The 15,705-nt window shown below is 46.4% G+C and overlaps 1 protein-coding gene across 5 annotated transcripts in view; it reads left to right on the top strand.

Moving 5' to 3' along the window:
• NRG1 (neuregulin 1) overlaps nt 1-14,476 on the top strand; it is a 261,497-nt gene extending 247,021 nt beyond the window's left edge. For 2 of the 5 annotated variants that reach the window (XM_045021029.1, XM_045021032.1), the window contains 2 exons: nt 785-988; nt 8,866-14,476. In XM_045021029.1, coding sequence (XP_044876964.1) covers nt 785-988; nt 8,866-9,517 — 856 coding nt within the window. In that variant the 3' untranslated portion in view covers nt 9,518-14,476. The remainder of the gene's footprint in view (nt 1-784; nt 989-8,865) is intronic. The other 3 variants (XM_045021034.1, XM_045021030.1, XM_045021031.1) reach the window with 2 other exon arrangements.
• Nucleotides 14,477-15,705: the final 1,229 nt, after the last annotated feature.

Raw genomic sequence — 15,705 nt, 5'->3', positions numbered from 1 at the left:
CTTCTAAATTTAACAACCGGTTCGCACGAACCGCTGCGAACCGGCTGGAGCTCACCACTGGATGTATGGTACTTGACATCCTGCCACTAAAACTAATGATCTTCCTGGGAGTTTACCAAGAGCCCATATGATTGTGTGGAGTTCCATTACTGGTACTGTGAATTTTAATATACACAAAGTGTTGAACTGAGGAGATAGTGTGTGTTGTTGGAGATACTGTGAGATCACTTAGTATGGCTCTAGCTCAGGGGTTCTCAAACTTCATTGCAGCGTGACCCCTCCCCGCTTCTGACAGCAAAAATTACTACATGACCCCAGAAGGGAGGACCAAGGCCTGACCCAACCGCGCCCCACTGCCCCAGCCCAAGGGGACCTGTAACTTGACCCCCACTGCCCGGGGCTGAAGCCAAAGCCTGAACCCCATCACTCATGGTCCCCAGCAAGTCCAGCACCAGCCCTGGCGACCCCATTAAAACGGGTCCCACTGGGGTCCCAATCCACAGTTTGAGAAGCCTTGCTAATGACTGGAAAACTCTTTTCCACCCCGAACTAAACCACCTGCTGATAGTCAGAAAAATAAAACCATCTTGTCATTGTAGGATGGCAGAATTCACACCAGCTAGGGTCTTCGATTGCCATAAACCAGTATGGAGTTTAACAGGCATATCCCGAGCTGCATGTAGCCCTTGCTCTCCCTTGTTAAACTTCAGTGAGTTTGCTTTCTCCTGTATTGAATTTAAAATGAAAGCTCTTTCTCTCCTCTTTCCTCCCTCCCCTCCATCAGTTGGAGTAACGGTCAGACGGAAAGCATTATCTCGGAAAGCCACTCCATACTTGTGAGTTCTTCTGTAGAGAACAGCAGGCACACGAGCCCAGCAGGAGCCAGAGGACGCCTCAGTGGCATAGGAGGTCCACGAGATTGCAACAGCTTCCTGAGGCATGCAAGAGAGACCCCTGACTCCTACCGAGATTCGCCTCACAGCGAAAGGTACTACAAGAAATTCATTTTGCTCCCTCTAGCTGCCAGGGCAAAGTGGGCTTGAAGAGATTCAGAGTGAATCCTCGTGCCTGAGGACCAGAGAGAAAATTCTGTTTCTTTAGGAAATGCTCCTCCTCATTCATAAATGTGCCGAGCAGTGCCCCATTAATCTCTCAAATACGTTTCTTCCCTTCCTTCCTTCTCTGGTCCTGGCTCGTGGCTACTGGGCCATAGTTCACATACGGACATTTGCCAGAGTTTCCACTGCATATGAAGCTAGGAAAGGAGATCAAAGGGGAACCTTTTGCTTAGTTCCGTTTCTCGGTTGCTTCCTGCATCCAAGTAAGGCAGCCTATGGAGTTTATCAGAGACAAAAGAGAAGGATAAAGAGGATTGATTGACTGATCCACTGGGGGGGAGATTTTTCAAAAGCACCTATGTACCTTAGGAGCACAAGCCCCTTTGTCTTTCAGTGGGATTTCTGCTCCTACACCCCTTAGGTGCTTTTGAAAATTCCCCCCAGGTGTGTTTGCAAGTAGAAGCAAAACTAGAACTGACACCGGGTAGGATGAAGCGTCAGTACAGATAGCAGCAGCCTATATGCACAGGAGAGATAACAGGCAAAAGGGAAAAATGAATGGATATTTACAATGCCTGTGAAGCGCTGTCATTCTTGTTGTTATTATGAGAGCACAGGAGAGCCCCACTCAGGATCTTTTGTATGAGGCACTGCACAGTACAAACATGTACAGAGACAGGATCCCTGCCTCCAGAAGCTTACAATTGGAAAAGACGAGTGGCATATGAAGGAGTGGGGGAGGGGCAAACTGTCAAATACAAACCATTTCTTTATACATTGTTGTCTTTGCAACTTTTAAAAATAATTATAAATACATTAAGGTAGCACCAGTTATCCCCGTCTGCCCTTTAAGCCCTCATTGACAGCCCTAACTTAAGAGTTCTGTGGGTTAGGATATAAGAAAAATGAGAACAAAATGTTCCTAGACCAACTCTGAGTGTTGTGAATTCACAGGGGGATTTTAACTGCCTGTCTGTGGTAGCATAATTACTGCCAAATAAACATAATCACAGAAGTTCTTGAGTTGTGCAGGAGACACTTTCATGATTCAAAAAGTAGCATGTGCAAATGACAGCAGAAGCCATATATCCTGCGTTGGTTCTTACAAATAAAGAGGAGCTGGTTAAGATAGAGAAGCTTGAATAATAGGAATGAGCTGTATGAATGTAACATGTAGGAATGCAAAACAGAGCTTAAAGCTGGGTCATCACTAGCTGTCGAATTATTGTGAAAAAACTGCCTGTAATTTTACTCTGGAATTTGGCTTTCAAGAAATGCAGTGTCTAGCAACTCCCAAATCGGGTAAACAGCTATGGCCCTGATCCAGCAGAGCACTTAAGCACATGCTTAACTTTAATCATATGAGTAGTCCTGTTAATATTGATGGGCTAACTCAAGTATAAAGTTAAGTATGTTGTGACGGGTTCGACTCACTGCTGTGGTGCCTTCTGCTGCCCGTCCTGCAAATTAGCTCGGGGCTGCCAGTGCACCCTCCTCAGGTGGTGTCTCGCCCGTCGTAACTCCTGTCTCTGCGTCCAGGACCCGCGTTGCTCCCTGACCGCGCTGTCCTCTTCCACTCGGTCCTTTCCCCCATTCCAGGGGACCGACAGACCTCAATCCAACCTGCCTCACTGGCAGTCTGCAGTCCAGGTTCTAGACACTCATCTCAGCAGCAGACTGCAGTCCATGTACTGGCCACTTTGCTCAGTGGCCAGTGAGGGAAAGAGGAGGGACCCTGGGCCTGCCCACTGAGCATGGGACCCTATAGCCGGCAGCCACGTACTGCCGCTGCTCCAACTCTGCCATCTCCTTCCCTGGGCCGCTTCCTCTGCACCTCCTCTGTCCTTGTATCAGGGCCTCAGTCCAGCAGCCCTCACCCTAGAGCTTCTCCTACTCTGCTGTCCCTGCCCAGCACTGCTCTGTCCATGGTGCTCCAGCCTTCTAAGCAGCCAGTCTTCCTCCCTCAAACTCCAGGGAGTGACTGCCCCCTCCTCTGCTCAGCAGCCCCTTCTTATATGGGCCAGCCTGGCTCTGATTGGCCCCTCCAATAAACCTTTTCCTAATTGGCTGGCTCTACAAGCCTTTTCCTTATTGGCTGCCTCCCACGCAGCATCCCCAGGTTGGCTTTAACCCCTTACCTACCAGTGAGGGACAGCTGCCCCATCACACACCCTCCCCCTTAAGATCACACCCCTGAGGGTGCGCAAGGGGTGGGAGGGTTCTATCTTCCCAGCTTCCCTCGCAGCTGGGCCTGCAGGGTGTCTCTCTCCTGCCTCAGGTTCTCCACCAAGGGAAGCAGCCTGTCTCCCTCTTCCAGGGTCTGGGTCCCCACCGTAGCTTGTCCTACTCTTGCATAGGTTCCCTGTTTCTCTGGATCTTCTCTGCCCCACTCATCTTACCCATCACCTCCCTACCTCCCCCTTCTGGGTAGGGGAGAGGGTTGTCTATCAGGGCCTCAGTCACTGCCCCCTTGCTCTGAGCATTCTCAGACCGAGCCCTGCACTCTGGCATCCCCCACTTTCTCCTCTGGGTGCAATGCCTTTTTATATGGCCATTCTCATGGCACGGGAGGCTTATCCCTTGTCTCCCTTTGGCCATGGCCCTCTCATGGTCCTTCTCCTTTTTCTCGGCCCTTTCCCCTGGGCTAGCCTTGCCCCTATAATCCAGAGGGCACTGCCTCCGCTCGTGTCCCTGTTGCTCACAGGTCCAACAAACCCGGTGCCTCCCTGTTCTCCTCACAGGGAGGTCTCTCTTGGGCTCTTTCACCTTCTTATTCTCTGGGTGGGGCCCCCATTCCCCATCCCGGTAGGGGCACTCCCTCTTAACATGTCCCAGCCTCCCACAGGTGAAACGTTAGCTTGGCCTCCTGGTTCTGGTGCCTGGCTTCCCCTCTCACTCCCTACGACTCTCACGGACTCCCCTTTGCAGCAACTTAAACAGGCACAGCTGCTGTTTGGTTAACCCAGCCATATAAGCCTGCAGGTGCTCCTGTACCTCCCATTGTCTTTGCTGGGTGGAGAGCACCTGCTGCAGCAGAGTCTGAAGCTGCCCTTGCGGCGTGTCGGCCCCTTCCCTCAGGGACACCGCCTTCGGAGTCCAGTTTGAGAAGGCCCCAGAACCCTCCGCAAAGAAGGCCTTAGTATACCCCAATTCCATTCTGTACCTTACTTATCCCTTAGCCTCTCAAATAGGCAATAGTCCCCACAGTCGTCTATCTTCCCCTTGTATCGGGGTGACCGTGTGCCCGCATTTTCCACCATATGTGACAGGTTCAACTCACCGTTGTGGCGCCTCCTTCTTGCCGTCCTGGGAATTAGCTCAGGGTTGCCAGTGCACACTCCTCAGGTGGAGTATCGCCCGTTGTCACTCCTGTCTCTGCGTCCAGTACCTGCATCGCTTCCCAACCGCATTGGCCTCTTCAGGACACAGCCCTCCGGCTGTGCCACACTCAGTTCTTTCCCCCTTTCCGGAGAACTGAAAAACTAACCACTTACCTCACTGGCAGTTTGCAGTCCAGGTTCTAGCCTCTTGTCTCAGTGGCAAACTGCAGTCCATCCACTGTCCACTTCGCTCAGTAGGGGCAAGAAGGGTGGGGAGCCCGGGCCCGCCCACTATCCAGGCCCCTAACCAGGGAGCCTATAGCTGGCAGCCATGTACTGTCCCTCCTCTAACTCCACCGTCTCCTTCCCTGGACCACTTCCCTGCAGCCCCAGCACCTCCTCTACCCTTGTATCAGGGCCTCAGTCTGGCAGCCCTCAGCCTGGAGCTTCCTCTTACTCTGCTGACCCTGCTCTGTCCATGGTGCTCCAGCCTTCTAAGCAGCCAGTCCTCCTCCCTCGAACTCTGGGGAGTGACTGCCCCCTCCTCTGCTCTGCAGACTCTTTTTATATGGGCCAGCTCAGCCTTGATTGGCTCCTCCAATAAACCTTCCCCTAATTGGCTGGATCTGCAAGCTTTTTCCCTATTGGCTGCCTCCCACGCAGCCTCACCAGGGTGGCTTAAACCCCTTACATACCAGTGAGGGGCAGCCACCCCATCACACATGTGCTTAAGTGCTTTGCTGGATCAGGGTCTATAGTAGCAAATATTGTATTCTGTACTGTCTATGGGCCATATGGATTGTACTCCCAAGTTCATGCAGTATCATTAGTATAGCATATTTGATCTTCTGGATGAGAAGAGAGGATGTTGTTTGCACTGCCCTTCTGGAGAGTCTAGGTTACCTTGGGCAGCATTTTGACACATTAGCTGTCTTTTGGGGTATATAGCTCTTCATTCTAACAAGGAGAAAGAGGGCACCGCATCTCCAGGTATTGCATTTCCTCCAAATAACATTCCAGGGGGAAATACAGGCTGCATTTTTACAATAAATCACCAGTCAGTGATGGCCCAAACCTGTGCTTGATGTTACCGTGAACTCTGGGTGTTGAATTAGGCCTCATCTATCTTCAGCCTGCAGGAAATAAATGGCAAATTATTTCTGGAAGACGGAGAGAGAGAGAGACTCTAGATTAAAGCTGAATTTGAACCATAAAAGAACCTGTTAAAATAAAAATGCAGATTCCCTTTTCCTCTAAGACTTTGGTGTGCAGGGAGTTAATGAGATAAGAATATATTCCTTCAAGGCTCTGATCTCTACAGTTAACCTGAGTCACATCTTAATTTTACTTTAAAAGCTAAATAAAGGTTGAGGACCAGCTCCTCAGCTAATGCATGTTGTCCTGGCTCCATTGAAGTACATGGAGCAACACCAGTTTATACCTGCTGGGCACCCACCTTGTATTCAGTAGAACATATTTGCTGCATCTCACACCAGAGAAGCTTGTAGAAACCATCTCTGTGGCTGACCTAAGACCTGGTCTTCACACTGTGATACAGCAGGGCCAGGGAGCAGCAGGAGAGTGTTACATGGGAGGTACATAAACCCTAGGATGATCAAGACCTTATTCCCTGTGGAGCAAGGAAAGCTTACTACAGAGTAATTGGAGCACCTGGAGCCAATTAAGGCCCCGCCCAAGACCTAATAAAAAAACCCTGCTTCAGTCAGACAGAGGGAGGGAAGAATAGCTGACTAGAGTGTGGAGGAGTATTGCTGTTAGCCAGAGGGCCAGGGGAAGGGAAAGCAGAGCAGAGGGACTCTCCTGGCACAAAGGACTGAGGGAAACCCTACCCAAGGGGAGAGAGGGTAAGCAGCTCACACAGCTGAAGGGGCTGGGACCCAGAGTAGGAGAGCGGACCTGGGTCCCTTCCCCGTTCCCCTCTCTCTCTCCCATCAAGGCACTAGCGGAGCCCATAACACCCAAGAATAGGGGCAAGGGGCGGCACCCTGACCCACCACACCAAGAACAAGCACAGGACCCACCACATTAGCATTGACCATTTGCCACAACACAAAGTGATTTGTATTGGTTTCATTAAACCAGTCTACATCTCTGTGTGTGGATCCTCTTATATAAGTTTAAACCTGGATTCTATCCGTTTAGTTTATGTCGATAAATTTACAGGCGCACACTAAACTGATACACCCAGTTTTAAACCCGAATAAGTGTCATGGGGTCATATGACATAGGGCTGGAAAGGACCTCCTGGGTCATCAAGGCCAGTCCCCTGCTGTGACAGGAAACTCCATCATACAATCCCATTCACAAACATATCACGCTCCATCCAGGTGTGTCTCTATGTGTGCGTCAATACACAACGTTGGACCAGTTTAACTAAACCAAATGAAGTGAAACTTCCTGTCAGCAGCTGTTGTTGGGCAGAAACTTCTATCCCTTGAGCACCAGCTATAGAAAGATTTGAATAGATCAGAGAGCTCCTGAATATAAGAAAAAAGAGGGAATGATTTTATTCTGTTATTTGACACACAGACCTATTTGTTCCTCTCTGGTCTCATGGTGGCCAACTTGATTCATTGCCACAAATGGTTACTTCTGTCATTTTTTTCCTAGAAACAAAGGGCAGATGTAAATCAGCAGAGCACCACTGAAATCCATGGAGCTACACCAGCTGAGAGTCTAACCCAATTTCCCTCCTTCCAATTAACCTGCTGTGTTTAATCAAGAGGAATATGCAGAACTGAGTCATGCTTTGGATGACAATTTTGGATTTAGACTGATTTTGATCATTTCAGACTCAGATAACTATTCACCAATTAAAAATAAAATGCACTTATCAGCAGTAGGCCTATAACTTGTGCAGGACGTACCACTTGGGTATGTCTTACATTTGGATACAACTGAAATTCAAGCAGGTGAAGTTCAGGGAAAGGAAAAACAGACAAAACCAATGTAGAATGTCATGCTGTGCACTGTGCCTTTGATCAGGCATTTAGAGCCAGATCCTCAGCTGGGGTGAATTAGCCTGGCTTCCCTGAGTGCAGGGGAAGGACACTGATTTACACCCACAGAGGATCTGGCTCTTTGTCTTTCTTGTTTGAACATCAGTAGGATTTTTGTTTTAAGGGACGGCTGCCTACGTGGCAGCTTGGCTCCATTTATAAAAATCACCTTCAACTGCTAACCTTCCCCAGAAAGATACCAAGGGATTCTGAGTAAATTCTCTAGAGGGGCCATTAACACTGAGCCAAACCGTCCTTTGTGTCGGCTCTTGTTTCCACACAGGGGGCAGGAAATGCTCTGTGTTTTGATTTCTGAAGCTGTTGCCGGATCATTTTGTCCAGGGGCTGGATCCTCATGCCCCCCTAGAACTGGCAAGGAGATTGTGTGCGCGGGGGGGGGGGAGGTGTGTCCTGGAAAAAGACCTTGTAAGGATCATATTCCACGTAAGGAACAGCTGCCATTTTAAAACGCTATTTTAGACATTTAAAACCCAGCTCAGTGCTATAAGTCAGGAATTACAGTGTGGAATGGTTTCTCCAGGGGTCAGCACCCAGATGTTTCCACTGCACAAAGTGGAGATTCCTGATCAGTTTTGAAACCCAGGCCCGATATGTTTTAACATCAGGGGTCCACCTAAGTACTCTGGTTCCGATTCTGACGCCAGTGGAACTACTGTTACAGTAAAGAACCACTTACTCAGCATGAGTAAAGGTGGCAAAATCAGCTCCTCTGTTTTTAGCAGAGGTATGCAGGCTCAAGCTTCAGCTAGCCTCCACTCTGCTCATTTTAGTTCTTTTCCCTGCTCGTTCCCTCAAGTCCCAGACACGGGGCAAATGTTGCCTGGAACAACAAGCACTGTAGCTTTTATAAACTACTTGCATCTGCATTGTGTTTCTTTCATCTCCTGCTCCTACCTCCCGTCACTGGACTCACCAAAGAACTGAAAATACTTCCCCTACTCTGCCAATAGCCCTACACTTCTGGTTTCATCAATTCCTCTCCTCCCTCGATTTTCCCCATAAGAACAAAAGCATTCTAGGCTAACATACCATGTGGCTAATAACACTGGGAATGTCTCTCTGTCAGGTATATAGATTATGGGAGCATTGACAGAGGCTGCTGCATTTTTCAGTGATGGCCTAAATGAAAAGCAGTATGCATTCCCTACTGCCAGGATTATCCCTGCATGCAGCTACATGCACATGTCAAATCCACAGCTTGCATGCATGCATGCAACATCCAGTGCGCAGGTGCAAGGCAAGCACATGCAAAAATACATATTGACTATTGCATGCATTAGAAAATGATTCCTATATTCCCAAGGGTATTGCACGTGACATCACAAACGTGGGACATGGATAATATGGCAATGATTTGTTCCTCAAAGGTGGCCTTTCTTAATGTTTTCTCTTATGTTTATTCCTTCTCCACCTTTATTGGGCCTTTTTGTATATGTTCTTATTCAGGTATGTATCAGCTATGACCACACCGGCTCGCATGTCACCTGTTGATTTCCACACTCCAAGTTCTCCAAAGTCCCCCCCTTCAGAAATGTCTCCACCGGTATCCAGCTTAACTGTATCTGTCCCTTCTGTGGCGGTCAGTCCCTTTATGGAAGAGGAGAGGCCTCTGCTTCTGGTGACGCCACCTCGGTTACGGGAGAAGTATGACCATCACATTCAGCAGTTCAACTCCTTCCACCACAACCCCGCCCATGAGAGCAACAGTCCACCACCTAGTCCTCTGAGGATAGTAGAGGATGAGGAATATGAGACCACACAGGAGTATGAGCCAGCACAGGAGCCTCCAAAGAAACTAGTCAACAGCCGGAGGGCAAAAAGAACAAAGCCCAACGGCCACATTTCCAACAGATTAGAAGTGGACACCGACACAAGCTCTGAGAGCAGTAGCTCGGAGAGTGAAACAGAAGACGAAAGAATAGGTGAGGATACACCTTTCCTGAGCATACAGAACCCCATGGCAACCAGCCTAGAGGCAGCCACTGCATACCGACTGGCTGACAGCAGGACTAACCCAACTAGCCGGTTCTCCACACAGGAAGAATTACAAGCAAGGTTGTCCAGTGTAATAGCTAATCAAGACCCTATTGCTGTATAAAACATAAACAAAACGCATAGATTCACATGTAAAACTTTATTTTATATAATGAAGTATTCCACCTTTAAATTAAACAATTTATTTTATTTTAGCAAATTCCACTAATAGAAAACAGGAGGGGGAAAAAAACTTTTATAAATTAAATATATGTATGTACAAATGTGTTATGTGCCATATGTAGCAATTTTTTACAGTATTTCAAAAATGAGAAAGATATCAATGGTGCCTTTATGTTATATTATGTTGAGAGCAAGTTTTGTACTGTTACAGTAATTGCTGTTCCATGGTATTTTGCAGAATCTTCCGACCTTCAGTTCTCCTGGCTTTTTTGTGCATTGCGTTATGGTAACTGGAGGTCTGGTTTGCAAGAATTGCAAAAGTCCCTATGTTTGCTTGTAGTAGACTACCCCCCAAATCAACATACCCTGTGATGAGATACCCACCAACAAAACAAGACTGTTTTCTTCTATAAGAGGTTTTATTTGCTTTCCGTATCTGAAATGAGTTGTGTCTGCTTTCTGCCAGCCAAAAGGTTTGCTTCATTGGGCACTGGAATAATAGTACATCCAAAGCATGCTACTATTAATGACAGCAGGATAACAAAAATTGCATTAAATAATGTTACATATTCGAAAGAGAGTAATACTGTGATTTTAAACTGAATATATTATTAATCAGCAATCACTTGTACTCACTAGGAACTGTCATTACATTTTTTTCCAGATATTAATTGTCCTAGTTATCCCTTAGAAAATGGGCTCAGAGTAGCAGAGGCTGTGATCCCAGTAGTTTACAAAAAACAAGATTTCCATTAGCTTAAGTTGCTGGGAAAAATACACCAGGTATCTGTAACCAGACAAGGAAAAGAACTAGCTGAGGGAAAAAAGCCACTAATAAAAGTGCAGCCATTTTTACCTGTATTTTTAATGTTGATTTTTAATAGACAAGTTATTCTTTGTTTCCAAAGGGACACGGTGAGAAAAAAACCCAATAACTATTCTGTGACTTGTTGGAGCTGCTGTTAGAATGAAAGTCATTCCTGTACATAGAAATGACTTGAAGCCAAATCAATTTGCTGAATAGTTAAAAGGAATCCTGGTGGGAAAGACATAGCAGAAGACGCATTGAGTTCATATCTGGTGACCTGATTTTTTTAATAGTTCTATGAAAAGCCCATGCTGCGTTGATTAGCCCCACAATGTCCATGGTTATTTGTGCATGTGACCAGTGATTGCATTAGAATCTTTGCTTGGTAATAGATAAGTGTGGGATCAATACTGGAGTTATTGCACCAGACAGAAGCAAATCGCCTCTTTTGCACCAAATTCTGATCAGTTTAGTGGGGTGACTCCCACTCATTTGATTTTGATTTTACATTCAGCTGGCACAATGCAGACTCAGGACTGATGTAAATAGCAAGCATTCTGCATGGCCCCCTGGGAGTATGAATAGGAGAACATCAGTGCTGTAAGTATGACTGATCCTAAATAGGAGCCATTTCAGGACAACAAAAATTTCAGCCGTGATTTACTCTTGATTCCAATCCCAGTTACACTGGTGTAAATCAGAATATATCACGGCAATTATGCCAGATATACACCAGTGGAACTAAGGTCGCAGTTCAGCAAACCTCTAAGCACATGCTTATCTTTAACATGTGCTCAAGTCCCATTGGCAGCAGTAGGACATGAGTAAAGTTAAGCACATGCTGAAGTGCTTTGCTGAATAGGGTTGGGCACCTCATTCAGGGTCTAAAAGCAGAATCTGGCCAATTGTGGTAAATGCAGCTACTCAGTACTCTGGATGAAGGCGGGGAGCGACAGTACTGTATTATCAAAACAGACAGCATCAGCTTCACTTTTGCTGTGAAATGAGAGTTCTTAGCCATCTGATCAAGCAGACTGAGAGCTTAGGACAGTAGGGAAATAGTGACAAGATTACAAGGGAGAATCTTTCTGATGGAAGGGAAAGCAAGGGCAGGTGATTTTCAGTGAGTAAGCTCAGGCAGTGGGCTCAGTTGTACTTGCATATCGCTGCGCATTTAAAAAGCATATGGGAGACTGCAGAGTTTTTCACTGATGTATTACCACGACTCATATTCCTTCCCAGTTTTCCCTCCTCTTTTGTATGCATTGCTGTATTTTCACTGTGCTTACCAGTGTCTTTGTATTGCATCTGCACACAACCAGGGCCCTGTGTAAATTCTGGATGCCTGGCGCTCATTTCATATGTTAGTCATTATTACTGTTGTAGCAGTCTCCGCAGAGACCAGGGCCCCATTGTGTTAGGAACTGTACAAATACATAGTAAGAAGAAGTGGTTGGGGTTTTCAAAGCAGCCTAAGTGATTTAGGAACAAAAGTATTATTGCCTGTCAATGGGACTTGTGCTCCCAAGTCACTTAGGCGCTTTTGAAAATCCAACCCAGTGCTGCCCCAATGCGTTTACTAAATAGACTAGACGGCCAAAAGGTGGGAGGGGAAAGAGAGGGAAAGTGACCTGCCCAAGGCTGCACCACTGGGAATAGAGCCCCAATCTCCTGGGTCCACATTCAGTGCCCCATCCACTGAATCACGCCATGTCTTGGTGACCTTTGTGGCTTCTCACAGATTAATCAGGGGGGTGGGATGGTTGATCACATGAAAGCAGAGAAAATTACTTACAACATTGAAAGTATTATCAAAGATTACCGAAGGGCACTACAAAATGGAAATCTGTGCCTTGTGCATGTGGGACACCTGGGGAAATCTGTTACAGTCTTCCGATTGCATTGTCAAGCTCTCAAGCCAAAGGAGCTGCCCCAGCATACAGGCGGAGTGACGCACAACAGAGCACGAGCCCTGAGAGCTTTAAGCTGGGGTTTTCAGAGATGCATGTGCTCAATGAGTGTCAGTGGGCGCTGGCTGCCTAACTCCATTAGACACCTTTGGAAATCTCAGCAAAAACCAAACCTGTGATAAGTCAGTAGAATTACCCTGGTTTTGCACCAGCGTAACAGCAGAATTTGGCCTCATGCATGAGCCATATTAGTAATACATACTGAGAATGATAGGACCCAGCTCTGCACAGTCTGAGAGGAGGTTAACAAATCAGTAACATGGCTAGCCCTGACGCTGCTGCGGCCTGTTGCCTCCTGGAGATGGGCTTGAGCCTGCAAGAGGTGCTGAGCAATCCCTGGACCTGCTGCTCACCTCGCAAGACTGATGGGGAGGAAACTCAGCTCTTGGCATTAGAGCAAACATGCTTTCCGGTGCCAGGCCAGGTCATCTCTTGGGGCCATTTGCTGCACTGTCTGTGCTATTGGGGTCCCTTTAACAATGTGCAACCCCCTGGCAGCCCCGCCGGCCCTCTGCTAAAACTCACAGTAAGTGCAACAGCAATCCGAGGGGGAACAAAGACTCTGTGGCTTTAAAACCACCCTGAGTTCTATGACCTTGACATTTACCCCACCAGAACGTATTTACACTAAGCAGTTTTGTATTTGGGGAAATTCTGCATGATTAGAGGATCCCGTCAGGGGTGGACAATGGAAAGTGGTGCATAAAACATGGGGCCCGATCCTCAGCTGGTGTAAATTAGTACAGCGCCACGGCTGCTCATTTACACTAGCTGAGAATCTGGCCCTGTATCCTCACATTTGTGTTTTCCCCTGACTCCCACCTCATCCCACAAAATTTCTGCCCAGGTGTGAAAGGACTATTGCCAGGGAAACAATAAAACTTTCTTTCCTTTCTCTTGTTTCATGACAATGAAGCATCGTCTCCTGTTTTCATCCAGCTACTATATCTTTGTACAGATTATGAACCATTACTTGTGCATTCAGAATAGCAAACCTGTGTCTGTTAAAAGGGCAAGTCGCCCACTGGCAAACATAAGCAAAGCCCGTTCTCTGTCTTCGATTCTGGCTAGATTCCATCAGCCACCTTGACTTCCAATGAGAAGAGCACCTGTGAAATGCTGCAGAGAAATGCAGACAAAGAAAATGGCCACATATCATTATTTTAATGATATATTCTGTTGTAAATACATCTTGTACATACTTGAATGTTTTCCTCCATCATTTATTGTCTTTCTGAGTTACATGTCAATGATGCTCTCTCAATTCCTTGTGTAACACTGTAAATACCATAATGTCCTTTATTATTTATACTTAGGCATTTAACACAGAGAGAGATGGCTTCACATTATTTTAAGATATATGTCAAAAATAGGGTTTGTTTTCCTTTTGCTTTAAAATTGTCATGTATCCTCTTGTTTCTCTTTTCCTTTTTTTAAAAAAAATAATAATTTATTGTTGAGAAGAGAGGATTGTATCTGTAATGAAACTGTTCAACGAATGCACCCTGGAAGGCCATAAGGTACTGATAAACTAAAGAATCTATTATCCCAATTATGAAGCAATAAGCAATTGTTGATTTATTTAAGGTTTTATTGTTCATTTGCAGTCAAAGAGGTGCTGGAATAAATTGCTACTGTGTAGTACTGGCACAGTTACTCAGCAGACTCCTTCAGTCCATTAGACCTCACCTCTGGCTCCCTAGTCCAAATACTGCACTACAGTTACACAGCTGTCTAACTCCCACATTTGTTTTGGTGAGCTAAGTTCCTTTACTGTCATTTTTGCCTCCTTTTTCTCTCGTGTCCCAATTTCTGGAGTGGAGTTTGCCATCCAGTCTGCTGTCTGTCGCCTTTGTTCATAGAGATGGCCAGTCTAATTGCTGCTGAGCAGTTTGCATTGACCAGGGTTCAATAATAATTAAAAAAGAAAGTAAAAAAGGAAGAAAGAAATTCTCCAGTGGCATGTCTCACATGTCCTTAATGGCTCAACTGAAAGACGAACAGGTGCATTGGAGTGGAGCAGCAAAATAATATACAAACTAAAGGAAAGATTTTTGGATATGAAATTTAAGACACTCCCGCATCAATATGTTGTTCGTTTAATAGCGATTCCTGCTCCAGTTTTGTCAACCTTTCCTCTAAAGAAAGTTATTCCAATTTTTGTGTTGGGCTCCTTCTCTACTTTGTTTCTTTATGGCGGTGTTGCTATCAGCTGGAGCATTCAAGCCAAGGTTTAAAGGTGCTCACAGTCGGAGCTGGATTTTCTAAAGACCTGATTTTTGTTTGTTATACATATTGTCATTGCACCTAAGAGCCCCAGCATGGGTCAGGACTCTACAGAGCAGTGATACTCAGACCTCAGTGGTTTAGGAGCCAAATTAGCAATCAGTATTCCCCAAAAGAGCAACAGGAGTGTGAATTCATTGGTTCATTTATATATATATATATATATTTATAATTCTCACAGCAAAATGACTGATCAAGTATTATTATTTTATCAACTACAACTGGTTAATAACATAGTAACAGCCTTCTGATTGGTTAATAGCTAGATTGGTTAATAATTAAATCACACAGTGTTTTAACATCATGTACTGCAAAAAGCTGCAGGAGACGCATTAAAGAGCCACTTGCGGCTCATAAGCCTTAGTCTGAGTATCGCTGGGATAGTGCTAAGCACTGTACAAACAGAACATAAAGACAGTCCCTGCCCCAGTCGGTTTACAAGTTTAGCATCCCATTGTTCTTCTAAGTGAGAGCTGAGTTCCTTTGACACTTGGGATCACCCCAGAAGTGCTGGCTTGGGCTGAAAGCTCAGGCTCACTCCTTTCACAGCTCGACATGGTTGAGTTATAGTCTCTGGAAGTCTCCAGTGGGAGAGGCAGCAGATGGCCACAAAGATCTTCAGAGCAAAGGAGGATGCGTGCCTGCCTGCGTAGTTTGCAGCAGGGGAAATGGCAAATGGAGTTCCACCTGGCCACAATGTCTGGGCTTGGTCGGGTGACTCCCAGACCTAATATGCTTTGTCTCGAGTGCAGCTGAGTGAGCGCAGAAGAAGATTTAAAATGCCCAGCCGGCTCTTGGCTGACCCCGGCGTGCCAAGCAGTAAAGGCTGCCCTCATTTCCGCTTGGGGCAAGCTGCCATCTATCAAGCAGGCCCAGAGATGGTGATTCCGGTGAGCACTGTCGACAGCCTCTTCCCGCCTGTTTTTGTGAATTCCTTGTGCCCCATTCTCATTTCCATCCAGGCCCTTTTACACCGCCTCAGCAGAGTAAAGGGGAAGGGCATGAAGGAGAATCAGGCCCAAGTCTAACGCAGGTGGTTAGATAGCGTGGTATTCTGCTGGACCC

Source organism: Mauremys mutica, chromosome 6, assembly GCF_020497125.1.
Source record: "Mauremys mutica isolate MM-2020 ecotype Southern chromosome 6, ASM2049712v1, whole genome shotgun sequence".
Classification (NCBI taxonomy): domain Eukaryota; kingdom Metazoa; phylum Chordata; order Testudines; family Geoemydidae; genus Mauremys; species Mauremys mutica.
Note: the sequence above shows the minus strand (reverse complement) of the source record. Positions and strands in the feature narration are given on the sequence as shown.